We start from the raw sequence: 19,273 nt of genomic DNA, 5'->3' as shown, positions 1-19,273 counted from the left end.
ACATCCCATGTTGTTAATTGCTGCTTTCTCGGAATCTCACCTCAGAATTTCGCTTTGCTGAGAAGAGGTGCTTAATTAAAGGCTGTTGTATATATGAGCCAGAGTTCTTACATAATGATCGGAGTTATGACATTAGGAGTAACCATAGCCATAATACGAGATTAGACTTCTTCTAGAATCTGCACAGTTGAAATACAGCGACTGATATTAATTATGATCTACAAATGCTACATATGAGGTTTACATATCCACAGTACATAGTACTTCAATAATAATTCACTCTTTCACAATGATCTGTCAGTAAGCGGACATTGGTTAAGTGGTCTTACCATTCTATTTTTATATTCGTCGCCAATTGCTTACATGACACGTCAGGAGCAGTAGTCCGTGAAATAGCTATGGTTGGTTTTCCAGTATAGACTTTGTTGTACTGTTTCTTAACTAAGATATAAGATTGTTATATGAAAGAAAGCTCATTTATTAAAGTATATTTATGTTGTATCGATGAAGATATCACTGCTGAATATTACATAATAAAACAGAAGTACGCTTCGTTATTGATAGTTATAATTAAATGGCAGGTTACTTCACGTGCATGATCTATTGGCACTTCAGTCTATAATTTACATTGATGATTGAGGTGACTTATCCAGTTTCTGTTAGCCTCTATAGCTATTACCTTATAGAGTGAGATTGTAATGACCATCTGTCTCGTTGGATACGTTTCAGACGCATCACAAAATACTATCCCAGATTCATATTTAGTTCAGTAGTGTTTTGATCTGTCTTATCTGCTTTACCTATTTATATCTGTTCTGTGTTCAGTTAATACGTTAATAAATCTTTCATAAGTGTTAACCCAGTCTGTTGTAACTTATCTGTTCAGAGCATTCTTAACACCACATCTAGTCTCGCTCCAGGCAAGGATCTTTCAGCATACTCAATAGATCTCTGCCATTACAGAGATGTCTTTATTTGCTATTCCGCAGACATTAATCTATTCCAGACTCCACCTATTAAAGGTCGTAGAGGAGGTACACTAGATTCGGTAATCACTTTATTGTAAATTTATAATCTTCATTACGATTATGGTAATTATTGAATGCCCATGTCGATTATATCCTCTTCTCTACTGGTTCCTATAATGGACGCTATTAATATCATTCAGAACCAGTATACATACCCAATCACTTGTTGTCCTATAGGGCAATCTTTATATTGACCGCTACCACTAAGTCCGACCAGTAAAGGTCGAGTTACACATTTCTGTTGCTCTCTGTTGTATTTGCTTAATTAAAATCGATAACTGTTGTAAGTCGATGACTATGAACTTAAGTGTCTTTATTGTTCTTCAGATGAAGTAGAAAGATTATTTACTCTGTGAGGTTTAATGGGAGTTATATTATTTGAGGACGTGTATGCTAGTCACTAATTTCAGGTTCAGATGCTTATTGTGTGATTATTATACTTAGGCCTTTATCTTGTTCTATGTTGTACATAACCTATATTACATGCAATATAGATAGACCGTGGTAGAATGTATTCTCTACCTGGTTGTACGTACTCGAGTATTGTAGTTATTATCTCACCAAACACGTCACTCTCTTTCGGTGCCCCTGTCGCTGGTGTTTATTGGTCCTTTCTCCTGGTTACTAGCTCAAGTTACAAGATCAGTTAACATAGTCCATGGTGAATAGGCCTGCATACCCATTCTGTCGTATTTGAGGCAAGATGGCAATATATTATATTGAGTAAATCACTCAAAACGTCTAACGAAATGTAAAATAAAACTTGATCTCAGATATGAGTACTGCTCATTTCTTCGTTCCCGTTTGGTAAGCGGTGTGTTCGATTGCATACATTTGAACCTCAGATCAAATGTATAACAAATAAAGATAGGATAAGAAAAGAATATGGATTAAGGATAATTCTTATGTGAGATTAGCTACCTCACATAAGATCTGAACAGGTTATCTTTATGAAATATATTTTACTTAAATTATCTATGGCTATATGACATTTAGGTATATAGCAGAATTGGTATATGTACTCGTAGGATATATTGATTCAACAACCAGAATATAGTAGGTCGCGGTACTGCTCCCTGTTCCGGAAATAAAGTATGGTTGGAGATAAAAAGGCTCAATCACTCTTTATTAATACAACAACTGTTCACGCAATCAAAAGAACACCACGCACGAATATCTCTTCCTAGCTAACATCTATAATCATTCCCACAGTATCTGAGCTACACAACTGGTGGCCGATAGATATTGGATTATAGATGTAGCTGCATGATCGCCCTGGATCTGCCAGGATAGCACATTACAAATCAATCCGCTCTGGGATGGACGAGTAATTATCCACTTAAAGGGAAGACCTATTCTTTTACGGAAACCTCTGATTCACTGAGTATTATCTGACCATAATACATCAGTGTCAGCTATAGATCCCGATACAATCATTTCGTAGACAGCAAACACAATAAGTCTTTATTAATAGCAGTAATTTTAGTTTTCTTTTTCTTTTTTCTTGAGTTTGTTTTTGGAAAGAGAAATAAAGACGGTGGTTTGATTTCGTTAAGCTTTCGTGTTTATTTTCTCTTGTGTTATTCTTTACCTTTTATATTGTAGTTAAAGCTAGCGAATACCACACATTCCGTAAAAGATATAAATACGAGTTGATTTTGTTCATCTAAACGAACTTCATCTTGATTTGAAAAGAAAGAAATAAACTTGAACCTTCCAGAGTTTTCACAGACTTGTCACTTGTTTATTTCCTACTTTTATTTTATTTTGATCTTACCGATCCAACAAATATGTATATTGATTATGTAGTTATGTAAGTAACATTTATAAGTCCGTATTAAATGTTTGTCTTCAATAGTATACGTGATTTTGCGCCGGACTGCTGGGTTATTACGGGTGGAACTTATTAATTCGCAAGGCGAATTCTTACAATTTTTAATGCCACGCATCAGTTTGCTATGTATATAACTTAGATTGGAACTCAAGAGTCCAGGTTCAACTTAGTATTGTGGTATTTGACGACTTGGGAGTTAAATATCACTTAGTTAAAACAATAAAAAGTTAACGAGATCAAACTAGTAGGTCTTTATTTTGAATCAAGTTAAGTTCCAAGGGAAGAAAAATATCTACTGCAAAAATTTAAATATCTTCTTCATATTGCGGAACCTAGAAACTGACAGCTGAGTTATTATACTCAAAGAAGACGTGCATCTTCTGAACCGTAAAAGAATAGAATTCTCCCTTGAGGAGATTACGCATCTACCCGGAGCGGGTGGACTTGTAAACGTATCCATGGCTTGATCTAGTGATCATGCAACTAACCTATTTTCCCGTGCTAACTATTATGTAGCACTGCTTGCAGGAAAATAGTATTAATTAGGAAAATGGTATTCGTGCGTGGTGTTTGAGTTGAGTGAACAGTTATTGTAAAGGACGATCACAAACTATTATCTTGTAATCATTCTTTATGCCGAAGGCAGAGAATAGTACTTATAACCTATTATACCTTGGTGTTGAATCAATATATCCTGCATGTCCATATATTAATTCTACTATATATCCTATGTCATATAGTAACGTATTATAGCAAAATAAGTAAACTATATATCCTAAATGACAACCTGTTCAGCCCTATACGAGGTAGCTAATCTCGTATAAGAATCATCACTTATTCTATATTCGTTTCCTACTCTACTTTATATTATTTCAGCAGTAATGAGGTGTGAGGATCTTGTATAATTTGTATACGAGTTCTCCACATCTCATATGATGCTGTCAACTAAACACAACACTTAATTCACGGTACTCATATATTAGAGTTTATGTAGTTTCTAATTATTTCTGGTTTGCAATATTATATAATTCATCTTTATCCTTCATAAAGTGAATTATATCTTTAATATTTGTATATCATCTACCCTCAAATACGACAAGTATAAAGTATTGTTAATGTGGAGAAGGGCCCTGTTTATTCTTTCAATCAAGGTAACATTTAAATACAGTTAACTATTCTACATTTAATTCCCGCTTCACAACCTGATCTCTCCACTGAGCAATTACGAGTCCCCAGTCTCCAGCCTATCATATTCGTTTCTGCGTTCAAATTTTATCTTCCGAACCATGTTTTAACTAAACCATATCAAATTTTGATACGTTTGCGGTGCTAGTTCGTGAATTGATGATATAATATAGTAGTTTTACGCTTGAATTCTAATAGCCGAGACTGGTATTTTCTTCCAAGAGTTGTCTTATTAAAATTATTGAAAGTCTTTTCAATCAATTCAGTTCTTTCAATCAGTTTCTATTCAGTTTCAATCAATGTTTCTCAAATAAATGATAATAAGACTAACTAAAATAAATATATAACCAAAACTAAACCTAAGATTGTCTATTTATTCTAAATCAAATTCAAAGATATAAATCTATGTCTAAAAAGGCTCCCCAACTATCAAAAAGGTCGATTATCCTTTTATACGGGATCAGGAATCTGAGTTCAGGAACGAATTATTATTTAACATCCGCTTCCAATAAGAATTTACGAGAGGATGAGCATGATTTTAGGGGTGTCCGGTCCAGCATACTCCTCTTCCGGTTCGATCTCCAATATTGCTAATGTAATTTTTTAGTATTCTACGCTCCGTGGCAATTTTGTAGAGGGGGGTTAGCTTAATTGGTAGAGCGTCAGATTCCAAATCTGAAGGTCAAGAGTTCAATTCTCTTACTCCTCATTTTTTGTTTTGACAGTTTTGGTGGTGCGTGTAATTCTAATGCTTATTTTGCGGTTGCCTCTCTTGTCGTGCCTAGTAATATAGATTTTTGTCTTGTGGAGGGTCTTCTTATTACTTATTAGTTTGGACTTATTTTTAAGGTGAGAGAAAAGATTGATTTGTTCTTTATTTTGTGTTCTTGATCTTTTTATACAATTACATTGTTACATAAGATTACTAATTAGTATTCAATATTTTGAGGCACGACACTCTGTTGTCCCTAAACATGTGTTTCTTTTGTCAATTCATCACTTTTTTGAATTGACCAGTCAGATTTCGCATTCTAATAACTCCTGGGCATCCATCCTTATCGATCTCAACACTCGATCTTGCAATGACGAGTGTAGCCATGACCAAAAACGGGACTAGTTGGTCAACCATTGTGATTAATAGCCTGAAGACCAGAGTTCCTCGCAGTAGATACGATATCCAGGGCAACAAAGAATCTTACACTGTGGAGACACTTTTTGAAGAAGGCGAAGTGGCCGAATACCTCCGGTCCCAACGCGTGCATGGCATAGTTAACACGGCTATCCAGCCAGGCGCTGTCATTTTCTCTATCCCGAGCCGTTATGTGATTTATGTCTTATAATAACAATCAAAGTAAAAATAACGAGACTGCCAAAAGAGGTTATCCTTTATTCATTCATTGAGGAGTAGGTCTTTTATATTTAAGTTAGTAAGACATGTGTTCCAGTGATAGTATGTTATTAACCATAAAACCCATGAGTGTATGCAACCCTAGTTGCTTCTAAGTCGTTGTCTCATCTTTCTGGACAAGGTTGTCTCATTATGCTAGACAGGGTTGTCTCAACAGATCATGACACGTTACTTCCGCCACCAGTCAGAGGCCTTTAGATGTGTAGTGGACCAGATTGGCCCTGTCGTGGGCAATTATTTCAATCCAATTTCCCTCCACAGGCAACGCACTCGTGGAGATTTGATTTTTTAGACCAAATTTAAGGATGACTGATGTATCCACATCAATGCTTTAACTAATCCACTCTTTGAAGAAAACTGAGACATAACCACTATGATCTAAGACAAATCATTATAAAATAACAACAGTATCTTTTAAGCTCGTTTAATACTTTGCTATTGCAACGGATAAATCAATGACGCGCATACAAAGCAGGCGCTTGAATCTGGATTCACCCATGAGGTGTTCAATATACAGCTGTGCCTTATAAAGATAAGGCAGAAGCAAATGACCATTGTCGGGTCACCTTGACCTTACCTGTCAGTGACGAACGTGCCATGCTGATCGAGAAACTCACGGAATCAATGGATACTTCAAATCAAACAGCGTTTGAACCATGGTTTCTTTGAAGGAGATGTATCTGTCCTTTTGGACCGCCAAATTACAGATACTGAAGCACAGTATCAAGATTTGCAAAGGATGTTATACCTTGAAGCTTGGGATATCACTGTCCCTGCCAGCTATAAGGATGCTCAACCTATTTGCTATTATTGTCGTGAAGCTGGCCATGTCAAAAAAGATTGTCCTGCGCTGCAAAAAATTATCTGCTTTCGTTGTGGTGGCGCCGGCCACACGCAGCGCCGTCGTAGAGTTAAAGAGGAGCTTCTTCCTTCACCAATCAAAGAAACGACTTTCGCGGAAGATCTCCAGGTATATGACGATCTAACGACTTCAAATTTGAGTGAAAACAATGCTTGCGCTACGGATAGGAATGAGAATATTATTGATTCCGTATCTTTGAGCACACAATCAGAAGAAGCAGATTTGAGCAATGATCTTGACATGATTGAGACCCCCACCGTCGAGCCTACCCTCGCTGCTTCCATTGATCGAGGTGTAGATGGTACTGCTGCTTCTAAATATGCCCCTATAGAGATTCGATCATCAATGGATGTCGACAGCATTTCTACGAGTAAACCTGAAACCATCTTACGTCGCTCATCCACTACCGCTATGTCTACCGAATCGCCTGTTACTAGATCTGTTAAACGTAATTCTGATCGTTTAAATCACACCTCTTCTAGCCGTCAAGATTTTACCACCACCAACACCACAACCTCGAACACCCGTAAGGGTAATGAGTAAAAACCAGTGCACGTCGCATCCTTAAATGCCCGTAGTATTTTCAAGGATGTTAATGAAAACACTCAAAGAATGTTTTTATCTCAAATCCCCATCCCTCTCTTTAGATATTTTATGTTTACAGGAAGTTTCAGCCTTCCATCTTCAAGATCATCTTACAGAACAACAACATACAGTGACTCACAAAAATGGCTCAATGTTTTGGGAATTTTGCATAATTTGTACTTCTTCTGCTCATACTGACAGTAATCTCTGTACCAATCTAGTAAAACGTTTACATATATGAAAAGAGCATCTTCCTAGTTTTGTAATAACATAATTTACATTAATTTGTGCATGACTTTTATATATGGTGGTAGACCGATAAAGCTAAGATATACCAAATTTCATTAAGTTTTTGTTCCTTTTATTTGCTGTAAAAGAGAAACTATGTAAACTAGTACTTCGTCCAGCCCCCTTTAGCCTTAATAACGGCTTCGATTCTCTTTGGCATGCTTTCTATATGCCTCATGCATAATTCGGGGGTGACTTTGTTATACCAAACATCGGCTACACGTTCCCAAAGCTCCCCAAGGTTCTTCGGTGCACTATCGTATGAAGCAAGCTTGCATTTTAAGTAGAACCATAAATTCTCAATTGGATTCAGGTCCGGGGAGTACGAAGGCCAGTCAAGAACATTTACCTTGTTTTTTCTGAACCAATCCTTAGTTACTTTGGCCGTATGCTTAGGATCATTATCCTGCTGAAGGATGATGTCCTTCTTCTGTAGGCCATAATCTTTTAGGGTCTCCAAGAAGTCCCCCTTCAGAATCTCGCAGTATAACTGCGCGTCCATCCCGCCCTCTATCTTGGCAATAAAACCAGGTCCATATTGGGTGAAGCAGCTCCACAACATCAAGCTTCCTCCACCTCCTTTATAAGCGTAGTTGACATTGTGGGCTTGGAGAGGTTCTCCCTTTTTGACCCACGTCCACGTCTTTCCATCTGATCCTAGACGATTTATTTTGGGTTCGTCGCTGAAAACGGCCTTCTTCCAGTCTTCAACCGTCCAATTTTTGTGAGCCTTTGCCCATTTCAACCGATTCTTGCGACGTTCATTAGTCAATGGCAATGCCGACTTTTTGATCTTCGAATCGAAATCGGCTGATTTGAGGAATCTGCGTATCGTTTGTGCAGATATTTCATATCCTTGTCCTCGAAGGTTCCGGGCAGCCTCAACCGCAGTAATAAATTGCCCAGTATAGAAAGATCTAACAATCTTTCGACCGAGCAATGCGCTGATCTTTGCAGGTCTGCCCTTCTTGCCATTAGATGCACATCCAAGATCGGTAGCAATTCTGTCAACTGTTGCACGCGAAACGCCCAGAGACTTCGCAATATTTCTGTGAGAATCGTTTCCATTCAGTCTGGAAATAATATCCATTTTCTTGTCGTAAGGAATAGGTCTCATGTTGCAATTAGTGTTAATGTAGTTGAAATGTGGGGTAATGGTAGTCGATGGAATCTAATGAAAGTTGTAAAGGGAATTTCAGGGGAAAAAATGAAACATAGAGCTGCTTCATTATGCGAAATACAATATGCGAAACTGTCTGGCCCTTAAAATACATTTTTTTTTGTGTTTTTGGAAGTTCATTAGTGATTCGTGAATTTATGCAAAATGCCCGATTGTCGACATTGCAACAATTCATGTTCCTAATTGCAGATGAAGTGGTGCGATGTCAACGAAACTTATACCAATAGTACTTGTGGTATTGCTCTTTACTGTCGTATAGCTAAAATTAAGCTAAAAATACTCATTGTCTAGCTACAGTGAAAAAACCGCAAAATGCAGAAACATTGAGCCATTTTTGTGAGTCACTGTAACTACTTTCAATCTTATTTATTTCCACATTGTTCGGTGCTTTTCACCAAACATTGTGCTATCATATGTTTAAACAGGAACCTCACAATTCATGATGCTACCGTTTCTTTAGATGAACGGTGTATCAGGGCTACGATATATAATTAAGTATTACAACAAATCGAATGCTCTATACTCGACATTTATGGTCCTGCACAATCCGCAAACAGACTGCCCTTTCTAGAACAGTTTCTATCCTCCCCTTTTGCCACCTCTGTGCCTGATGAATCACCTTCTATTTTACTTGGCGATTTCAATCTATCTCTGCTGAAGCTTATTGATCGATGTGATGATCCTCGGTTCATCTCTTGGCATCAACGGCTTATAAACTTTGACAATTGCTTTTCGGACAGTAAACCAACATTCCACCGTGGCAGCCATACCTCTACCATCGACTACATTTTTTGCAACAAGGCTCACCAGCCTCGTATTTCCAATCCTCAGCAAACCTACTTACCTTCCTCTTGGACAGACCATCAATTATTGCAAATTGATCTGATTTCGGAAAGGGACGATCTTGGCCCCGACTTTTGGCGCTTCAACACTTCCTTCTTGCGAAATGATACTTTTGTTACACTATTGACAGATGTTATCAACTCCTTTTTCTTGTCGATTGAATCACTTAATGACACAGCTGCACAAACAAAATGGGAAAGTCTGAAGCGCGCTTTGAAAGATATCTGTGAAAGCTTCTCTCATGGTTTCAAAAAGAGACGAAGCAGGAATCTTCATCAAATACAACAGGAGCTTTAGCACTTGCTTGCGGATAGTCACCTACAAAATGCCACACGCCAACAAATACTAATCCAACAATTGAATGTTACCTTGGAGAAAGAGACCAAAGATGAAATGGAAAAAGTATTACTCAGATCTGCTACCCGGTGGCACGAAAAAGGGGAAAGAAATACAAAATATTTCTATCGGGCCATTAAGTTACGACAAATGCAGCAGACCATTCATGCATTACGGTGCAGTGTTACTGGCCGGATGCTGAAAACTACTCCCGAGCTCTTGCAGGAATCTCACCGATTTTATAGTCATTTGTATTCACCTGAGGAAATTGACCTAGCTGCACGTGACTCCCTTCTGGCAAATATTCCAGACGATGTGAAATTATCTGAACAAACTTCTAGTGCAATGGGGGCTGATTTTACAGCCGCTGACTTGCTTGATGTCGTTAAACACACTCCTAATGCTAAAAGCTCAGGATTAGACGGGTTGCCCTTTGAAGTATACAAGTTCTTATTCACTAAGTTCCCTAAGGCCAAGCTCTTATTTTTGATGGTGTTAAACGATGCACTACATGGCAATATACCTGTGTCGTGGAAGCAAACTAGAATGGTACTGCTTTTTAAGAAAGGTGACCCCACATTATTAAGCAACTGGCCACCCTTGTCACTAATCAATTCGGATGCCAAGCTGTTCACAAAGTTACTTGCCAATCGCTTCAACACCGTTCTACCAAGTTTAATCAACCCATATCAGACAGGCTTTATGCCACATCGCTTGATTTCTGATAACGGTTGGGTCAACCTGACGATTATGGACAACTTTCGAAGAAGTACTGATCCTCGTGCTGCTACTGCAGTGGCTGTAATGCTTGATCAAGAAAAAGCGTATGATCGTGTCCATCCTCAATATTTTCGCATGGTATTGTTATGCTTCGGTTTCCCCACACATTTGATTCCCGCTTTATCGTCCTTATTCTTCTCAACCGCAATTTCCGTCTCCATCAATGGATTTTTAGGAAGGCCTTTGATGCAAGGTCGCGGCTTACGTCAAGGTGATCCTCTCTCCCCTCTGCTGTTCAATCTAACGTTCGAACCTTTTCTCCGTACTCTTTTAGTCTCTCCCTTACAAGGTGTATCGCTGTTTCTTCTTAAAACACAGGAATTTTCCATTGCTAAAACCCCATTATTAAGCACCCGGAAACAGGGGAGGATGATACTATTCAGTGGCATTGCTCGCCTGTATTCAAATTACTTAGTTATGCTGATGATTTGGAGGTCTTCTTGTCCTCTCCCGAAGAATGGCCTATTTTGGGGGCATCTATTGACACTGTATGGCGCAGCAAGTAATGCAAAGGTGAATATTAAGAAGACCGATATTATCTCGCTGTCTGGGGAAAGCTGCTCCTCCTGGGTTACCATTGCTCAATCGGAAGGCATCAAATACCACATCGAACATAGTGCTTCGGTTGTTCGCTATTTGGGCTATCCACTTTACTCGTCACCCAAACAATTGAAATCGTACCTTAATCGTATCACACATGTCATTAGGCTCCATTGCAGTAAGTTGAAGGAGCGCGGTCTCTCAGTCCGAGGCTTGTCCTTAGTGGTTAATTCACAAATTCCTAGCAAAATTTGGCATTTGTTACGAGTAGTTCCGGTTCCAAAATACTGGCTGAATGAAATCCGTACTGTCGTTCGTAAGTTTATTCTATCATTCCGTCCAGCTCCTTTTTGGAGGTCCATATGTTTACACAAGCATCATAGCGGCTTAGGTATCATTAACATCCATCAGAAACATTTAGCCCTTCAGCTTATCTTTGTTCAGCGTATACTTCGACCAAAAACCGCCAGTGACTTTGTTACACCCTTAATAGGCTACTGTGTGTACCTCTGCACAGGTCAACGCTCCTTGTTGCCATGGCTACAGTATTCTAGAACACTGCTACCTCTTTTCAAACAACTTCCGACTTTATCCATCTTGACCAGACTCCTGACAGAGCTTCCGGCTCTTCCGGAACATTCGAGCTGGCCAGGTCGTTGGTTAGCCGATACTCCCTTACGTTCTGCTCTTGCGTCTGCCAATCCACCATATCCGCTGATCACTATGACACTAACCAAATCCTGTTATGTTATACTGTGGCGAACGTTGTCTCTTGGCCCTACCCTTATAATCAATTCACCAATTTTCTTCGAGGCGGCGCGCCTTACCAAAATATGGCTGGTGACGTACTCAAGCTGCTAAAACACGATAACCCTCCCTTTGAATGGCGCCCTCTATTCAAAAAGTTCATGCATCAAGATTTATTACAGGATGTCCCACCGCCTCACATGCGATTCACGAGTGCCTCTCAACGGTCCTCTCAAATAGTTACCATTGATGCATCTCACTGGGCTCCTATATGCAACCACTGGAGGATCCAAATCAGTGCTACTAAGGCACTCTCGTTCATCAAACTGACTCGCGGTATCTTACGGCAGTATTGGTCAAAGCGGTAGCTGAAAGAGAAGCTGGCAGGTCCGTCCGCTACACTTGGCATCCCACAGATTCCTTATCTTTGCCCATCTGGTTTTTGTCATCCTAGTGTTTGGAAAGTTTTTTGGTCTTTGCGTTTGCCTCATAAAGTCGTTACATGTTGGTGGCGGTTGTTACGTGATTCTCTAAGCACTCAGTCATCTTTACATCGTCTCCGTCCTCGGCTTTGGCCTTCGCTTACATGTCAATTATGTCCAGCCTCCATTGAGGATGACTTTCACTTTGTGGTTGGCTGCCTTATGAAATGGTCTTTTTGGTCAGCCGCTTTGTCTCAGCTCTCTCTCTCTCTCATGTCTTACGGTCTCCTAAAGACGTATGGCATGTTTTGCTCAATTTGAAACTACGAAACGATGATACTTTTACAGAAAACTATACACTAGAATTAGTAGGCAACATATTGGAAACTCTATGGAAATATCACTGGTACACGATGGTTAATGTCGAATCTTGGTCTACTGACAACGCTTTACAACGGCTTCGGTCCTCGGTTACCCTTAAGATCACTCTACAAAGTGGAGAGCCTCTACCCCAGCAAGTTACAGGCTAGCTGTCTTGCCGAAACTTTATATACCATATGCGTACTAGCTCACCTTAATGTTTCCTTTCTCACATTTAAATACTTAACTATTTATCTACTGCCCTTTTGAATTCATATCAAATAATAAAATTGTAACCTGAATTTAAACAAAAAAAAAAAGTGCCTACTGTCGTGCACAAAGCTACGAGGATCACAAAGTATTTGGATATTTTTGAAACTCGGAAGAAAAAGCTGTCGTTTATTATTTCAGAGATATTGCCTTGTTTAAATATTATTGAAGTTACATGGTTACATCTAATCAACTAGAAGGTATCACGACACTTACACTATTGGTTATACTGAGGCAGTTCGGGTTGCAGCGCTACCTTCAGGAGAAGTTAACAGGTCCACTATCATTGTTATGCATCCCACAAATTCTTTATATATGTCCACCGGGCTTTTGCCACCCTCGGATTTGGAAGGTGTTTTGGTCGTTAAGACTACCACATAAAGTTACCACCTGTTGGTGGCGTTTGCTTTGCAACTCTATAAGTACTTAGGCTTTGTTGCACCGTATAAGACCACAACGATGGCCTTCGGCAACGTGTAAGCTGTGTTTGGCACCCATCGAAGATGACTATCACTTTATTGTTCGTTGCCCTGATAAATGCTCATACTGGGTAAAAGCCCTGGATCACGTTTCTTTTTTCAATGTACTAAGAACTCCAGCAGATGTTATGCATACCCTGCTTAATTTACGACTGCCAAATACTGATGAATATACTGAACCCTACATGCTAAGTTGTTGGGTGTCCTTTTGGAAACTCTATGGGAGTATCATTGGTTTACCGTTATTAGTCAAGACACTTGGTTCACTGAAAATGTTTACCAACGGCTATCATCATCGGTTACCTTACAAATTACTGTTAAGAGCGTCGATTTGTCTCAGGAGGGCACAGGCTGATCTCCTAGCTGAGGCACGTCTATCGTATAAGCTTTTAACCATCAACAAGGCCTTTTGTCCCTATCTGACCAAGATACCCTTCCTAATTTTTTACTTCTGACGTCCGTTTTTATTGAATAAATGTCAAAAAAAAAAAAGCCAGAGCAGTGACTAGAACTGCTTTTTTATTTCTTTGTTTTCGAAGTTTCTTTCCTACTTGAGCTATCAGTCTTCCCACTGGATACAAATACGGTCCTGTTGTAACCATTTTTGTCTCAGAGCATCGACTGCTGTGGCTGCTGGTTTTGGTGAGAATAGCTCAGTACATCAGTAGCCCTTGCTGCGAATGCATCTTTCTTCAATTTTCCCTATTGTTGCTGTATACGGTTGAGCAGTCTCTTTGGGATTGCTGACGCTTGAAGTGGCTTCCTAACCTGCTTAGTCTGTCTGCCTGTGTGTTTATATTCCTTGAATGCATAGTTCTTGTATATGAATCGCTAGGTCTTGAAATAGTCCCACCTGATTTGGCCATATACTTTAAGGCAGTCATGTTGTCTGAGTAAATCTTGATCGAGTTTTCCCATTTACTGCATGATACACGAGTGCAAACAAAAGTAATTTTTAACTCTCGTAAGTTTATTGATTGGGGGTTTCCTTCCGGAATCTTGAAAGCTGTAAAACTCACTCCCCAGCTGCTGTTGGATGCATTTACTGAATTATAGTCTTCAAATTTGTCTTTTGAATTATTTTCTGGATTGGCAAACCGTTCTTTTGTATTGTACACGCTTCCCACCAATGTAATTCTTGAAGGCTGGTATTTGAAAATTTGCAAGTTGCTTCCCAATTCGACTGCGTCTTCGAAAAGTCTCGCTGTAGGTAGCGGATGTGTAACAAAGCCTCGCTATTGCCGGGATCATAGACGTCATTTTCCCCCAACAAACCTGTTATTCATCTATACCTTTCTTGGGAAGCAATGTCGTCAAATTATTACATCAAATTGACAGTCTTAGTGACGAGACTGGTTTAATCATACTCTTGCTGTTGAATACAAATCCTAAAAACGTCTGAGTTTTGGACGAAATGAGAATACTTTCTTGTAATTGATAATGAAGCCAGTTGTTTTAGTTGATGCCTTACTCTGGTCGTTACCTAATTCTTCTCATTCTTGGTCTTTGCCAGTATGATTGGTCTTAGTTTCATCATCTCCTGTAATATATAAGATGTTAAAAGGAATTGTCGGTTTTCGGTCGGTGATATCTCTACCATTCCCCTATTCAAGAATTTCTGTATTGTTTCGTTGATATGGGCGTTGATCCCACAGTAATTTTATTCTTTTGATTCCTCAATTGAGCCGATTTTCTAGAGAATCATATTTTGTATTTATGTTGAATTACTGATAGTAATCACGAGTAACTTGTTATAGTTTTTCAGTAGGAAAAAAAAAGTGGTATAGTCAACTTCCTGTAAGAAATCCATCCGCAGAATTGACGTAATTCATAATTAGAAGTGGAGGTGCTGGTATAATGGCTGTATGTAAGGTATTTTTGTTCTACGGCTGTTGAACTGCAACTGTTGTTGCTGAAGATTGGGGCTTCATGTCCCCTTTCTCCAAGATGGTTTTTTTGAATGCCTGTCTGCCCATAAAAATACGGCTTCTCTATTGTGGTTTCAGTACGTAGTCGATTTAATATCTAGCGCGAGCTCATCCACCCTGCTGTATTGTTGATTTGCTGCACGGAGTACTCGCTGTTGGTAATCGGCTTCATTATGTTGTATTCATGGTGTAATTTAGATCCTTTATTATCAATAGCAAATGACACAGAAATAATGGTGATAAACATGAACTTAAACGATGACAGATATGAATAAGTTTGTTGGATTCTTCAAAAACCTTCCACATGATTCGTTCCTGTCTTTACCCCGAAGTACATCATTACGGATTTATAGCTGGTTCCGAGCATTATCATTTGTCTCTCCGTACGTTCGATTGAATGCAATATGAGTACGCATCTCATTTACTATTCAATTAGCATCAATCATATTTTGTGCCTGCTTATTTTGAACTACCTTTTTATTATCGTCAGATACAATAGTTGGTAACGAAACTAACACACTTTCCGAAAATACTTACCAGCGAGACACTGATTCTAAAGTGATCCATACGCGCACAGCTTTTCTAAGCACAAGATTCTCTACGCGTATCGTCAAGACAAGAGATTAATCAATTCATCCCGAGTAGATAATAGCCTTTTCCTACTTTTTCCTATGTGGTTTTAAACAGGGTTCTATTGACTAACTGTATACTACTAACTACTGCTCTAACCTTATCTGCTATGATGAATACATCTCTGACTCGATTTAAGGTACACTTCTGTCTACCAAGGGGGCTATGTTGTATTTAAATACAACATCGACAGTTTATCACCAACATCAGATAATACATCCTAACTTTACTGATAAACAAGAGCTGAACCGATATCAAACCCGTATTAATTTGTTGAATTCCTTGAAACCCTTTCATTTGATTTTCAGGCTTCGTCCCAGGGGGGTATACAGTCAGCTGTTATAGCTATTATCATCCCCGTATGTCTGACTGTATTAATATAAATACACAACTCATTTACATTTCAATAACCATCAAATACTATTTTGTGCCTGGTTATTTTGAATTGTCTTTTTCATTACTATTTATATTGTCAGATAAACCACACTGTATCGGGTGATGCACTTTTGGTTGAAAGCTTTTCGCTTGTTACTTGAATCTATTTGTTCCAAATGTTTGCGGCTCGGTAGTAGTTTGTGTGCCCTAATAGCGTAATTTTTGACATCTGCATCAAGTTGTTTATCTTGAATACAGGCATGAATTGCAAAGCATTTGTTACTCTCCAACGTTTCTTCCAGAAGTTGAGGGCGGAGGCTATTCTCAGTTGAGAGTTGCTCTAATTTAATGGTAAGTAGTTTATTCCTAAACCCCTTTTGCTACTCGTCCATGCAAGCGGCTAATCTCTGCTTCTTTATAACGTGCGTTGACGACTAAGATGGTATCAGAACTGTTTGAGTTTTGGTAGAAAACACTTGTGATTTCCTCAGTCACGGTCCAGGTTTCGTGGTGGTATTTCTTGTCTCTCTTGTAACGTTTAAATCATTATAATATTCTTGCTTTGTGATTTTGTCCAAAGAGGAAGCGATCCCCATTAATCATTCTTAATCTTCTCTGCAGGTTGAATGGTTGATTTGTTCCTCTTTTCTGAAACGTCAAAACAATTCGAAAACTTCTTGTTCGGTATATGTTGTGTTCATTGTTGATCGAATAATCGGCCATGTTATTCCATGATACGCGGTTTAAAAAAATAAGGGGTAAGAGCGGGGAAATCTATTACTATAAAGGCATCTTCATTCGTCTCCATAGTTACTTCGACACACTTTCATTATTAACACATTATCATGAAAACACCAATCGATTACTTTTTCCAAACTGCTCCAAAAGACTGGGACATATTGGAAGCTATTTCTGTTTACGATAAGTTGGAGCGGTATGATTCTTTTGGATCTCTATTGGAAGACATGCGACGCAATGTTGACAGTGCTTGTGAAAAACAACCAACATTCAGAAAAAAGGGAAAATTAATTGTTGAGGTTATTGAGGTATATATAAAAATACAAGAAAAATAAAAGAGGAAGGTTATAGTACTCATGGTTGTCTTTTTTTTTTTTTTTTTTTCTAGAATTTGAGAAATATGAACTGCATGAATACGCGACAAAAACAAGAAGAGCAAGAACAAGAACAAAAAGGACGCGAAAATGAAGGACAAGATTCTGCTCGCAACAATGCAGATGCTGATATTCTACTACCAATAACAGTTCGTGCCGATAAAATTGCTGATACTATTACGAATCATGGTGAGCTTAATGTTGTAAATAAAAAGGTAATGTCTTAATAATTGTTAGAGTAAGATAGTATTTCGGAAGTATTTATTCACTATTACCACGTTGAATATCATATTCTTATTCCTTCTTAACAGAGATCATCACCAGTTACCAATATTACCAACAGCAATATCGTTACTCCTACCACGCCTACCACTCCATCGGTAAGATTTTTTTTTTCTTTTTTTTTTTTTTTTTTTTTCGCTATACAAAATGCACCGGCTGCTAATTCTGCGAGTGGTGTAATAGGCCTCTATATCTGTAAGTAAAGGACCTAGCAGATACATATTCGATCCACCTTGTACATCAACTGAGCGGCCGCACATGCCCAAAATGCGCAAAGCTGAACTTGAAACACTTAATCAATTATTCGTCTTTGGCACTCAGTATTGTATAAGTGACCCTTTGTGTGAAACTGAATACAAGAAAAATAAAGAGCAACAGATCAATAGTTCGTCCCTCTGTATTCTTGGATTGTTTGACGGCTTGGTTTCCTTACTTTGTAAGGTTTCATACGATGACTTTCTTAGTCACCTTTGGAATTGGAAAAGTGAAGCCAACATGGATGAACAAGGTAAGAACTTCTTGAGTATTTGCAAGCATACACTATCGACGTTCCATCTTGTACAGCAAACCCCACCAATGCACATGATGAATCACGAAAGAACATTTTTTTGTGAAGCTGTATTGCCTGGTCTTTTGGCTTTGTCAAAAATTACCAAATTTATTGAATTTAAGTGGTAAGTGTAGCAGCAAGTTGTTCAATAAGACGTGAGAAAGATAATGAAAAGAGAAAAATACTTGTTCCTGACATTATTATTATCATTATTATTACTATTATCAAAGGTGCGAAGCAAAGTACAACGCCACTAAAACGCTGTATTTGAAGGATGGGGACTACGACGGTCGTTCCACTGTGCCTGCAAGATATATTGATGCTTTGGGAATTTTGAAAACGCATGATAATATGGAGATGGTAGTTGTGGAGTCGTCAAGGTCTAAAGCAAAAAAATAACAACTATTTTTGATAACTCACGAATACAATAAACTGATAACCAATTTCTTTCGTATGAAAATCTATAGTGGGATGCTTGAAGAACATACAACCCATAGTCTTGAGGATTCACTCAAAATTCTCGAGTGCAATGTCGCTTCTTTGAGGTGGCAGGCTTCACACTATGAAAATGCATCGTTAGAAACGTTTAAGAAACTCGGTGCCTACGGCCTTCAAATCATCAAAACGCAAGTGACGTTAAGCAAGACGACGATTCACGATAAGAACCGTTGGAAAAATATAGAAATGCGTTCAGCACAATTACCCAGAAGCTGGGATGATAGGTTGATGTTGCTGGAGTTTTTAGAGTTATTGGCGACTCTTTATGTAAGGCAGACGGACGCTGGATGATGACTATGGATAATGATTGCTGCATGGGGTAATTTCATTATACTAACAAATATTTTATTTAAACATTTATAGCTCGAACTTTTACAAGCAGAGGAAGTTGAGAACCTATTGCTTAAAGAACGCTTAAACGTGAATCGACCTCCCGGCCCATTGGTTCGGTCAATGATGGAATAATCGGGTTCTTCAACTTACCCACCATCATCTTCATACCCATCATATTTATATAACCAAGTTTGTTGTTTTTTATCACATATTGATCATTCATGTATAAGCTTTTTGGTTTTCTTTTTCTATTTTTTTTTTCAATTACAATGGATACTGAACTATCATTATGGGTTCTATTTAATTTTTCCCTTTTCAATCGATTCGTTGCAGGAACTGAAAAACTGAAAATGAGATTGTTTATTCACAGGCAGCGAAAACTCACAGGACAAATTTTGCTCCTGCGAAAGCGAAATTT

The 19,273-nt window shown here is 38.5% G+C and overlaps 3 protein-coding genes and 1 non-coding gene across 4 annotated transcripts; 3 read left to right on the top strand and 1 right to left on the bottom strand.

The window, feature by feature from the left end:
* Positions 1-4,683: 4,683 nt before the first annotated feature.
* On the top strand, positions 4,684-4,756 carry BDF20DRAFT_t122. The gene has a single exon. It is a non-coding gene; the product is annotated as a tRNA-Trp (tRNA).
* A 9,083-nt stretch (positions 4,757-13,839) lies between these two features.
* BDF20DRAFT_824365 (uncharacterized protein) lies at positions 13,840-14,124 on the bottom strand (the record flags this gene model as incomplete). The annotated part of the gene is made up of 1 exon (XM_053077885.1): positions 13,840-14,124. A coding segment is annotated over one exon (285 nt), but the record flags the coding sequence as incomplete, so codon positions are not given.
* Positions 14,125-16,925: 2,801 nt separating this feature from the next.
* Positions 16,926-18,423, top strand: BDF20DRAFT_824356 (uncharacterized protein; the record flags this gene model as incomplete). Its single annotated transcript, XM_053077882.1, has 5 exons — positions 16,926-17,117; positions 17,207-17,412; positions 17,506-17,572; positions 17,658-18,148; positions 18,255-18,423. The coding sequence occupies 5 exons, from the start codon at positions 16,926-16,928 to the stop codon at positions 18,421-18,423; spliced, it is 1,125 nt and encodes a 374-aa protein (XP_052934478.1).
* BDF20DRAFT_978379 (uncharacterized protein) lies at positions 18,128-18,813 on the top strand (the record flags this gene model as incomplete). The annotated part of the gene is made up of 1 exon (XM_053085096.1): positions 18,128-18,813. Exon 1 carries the CDS (start codon positions 18,478-18,480, stop codon positions 18,811-18,813), a length of 336 nt encoding a protein of 111 aa, XP_052934477.1. The 5' UTR covers positions 18,128-18,477.
* Between the last annotated feature and the right edge of the window lie 460 nt (positions 18,814-19,273).

The sequence above is a fragment of the Mycotypha africana genome (assembly GCF_025528875.1).
Source record: "Mycotypha africana strain NRRL 2978 chromosome Unknown BDF20scaffold_8, whole genome shotgun sequence".
In the NCBI taxonomy this organism is placed as follows: domain Eukaryota; kingdom Fungi; phylum Mucoromycota; class Mucoromycetes; order Mucorales; family Mycotyphaceae; genus Mycotypha; species Mycotypha africana.
This window is presented reverse-complemented; position numbering and strand designations above follow the sequence as displayed.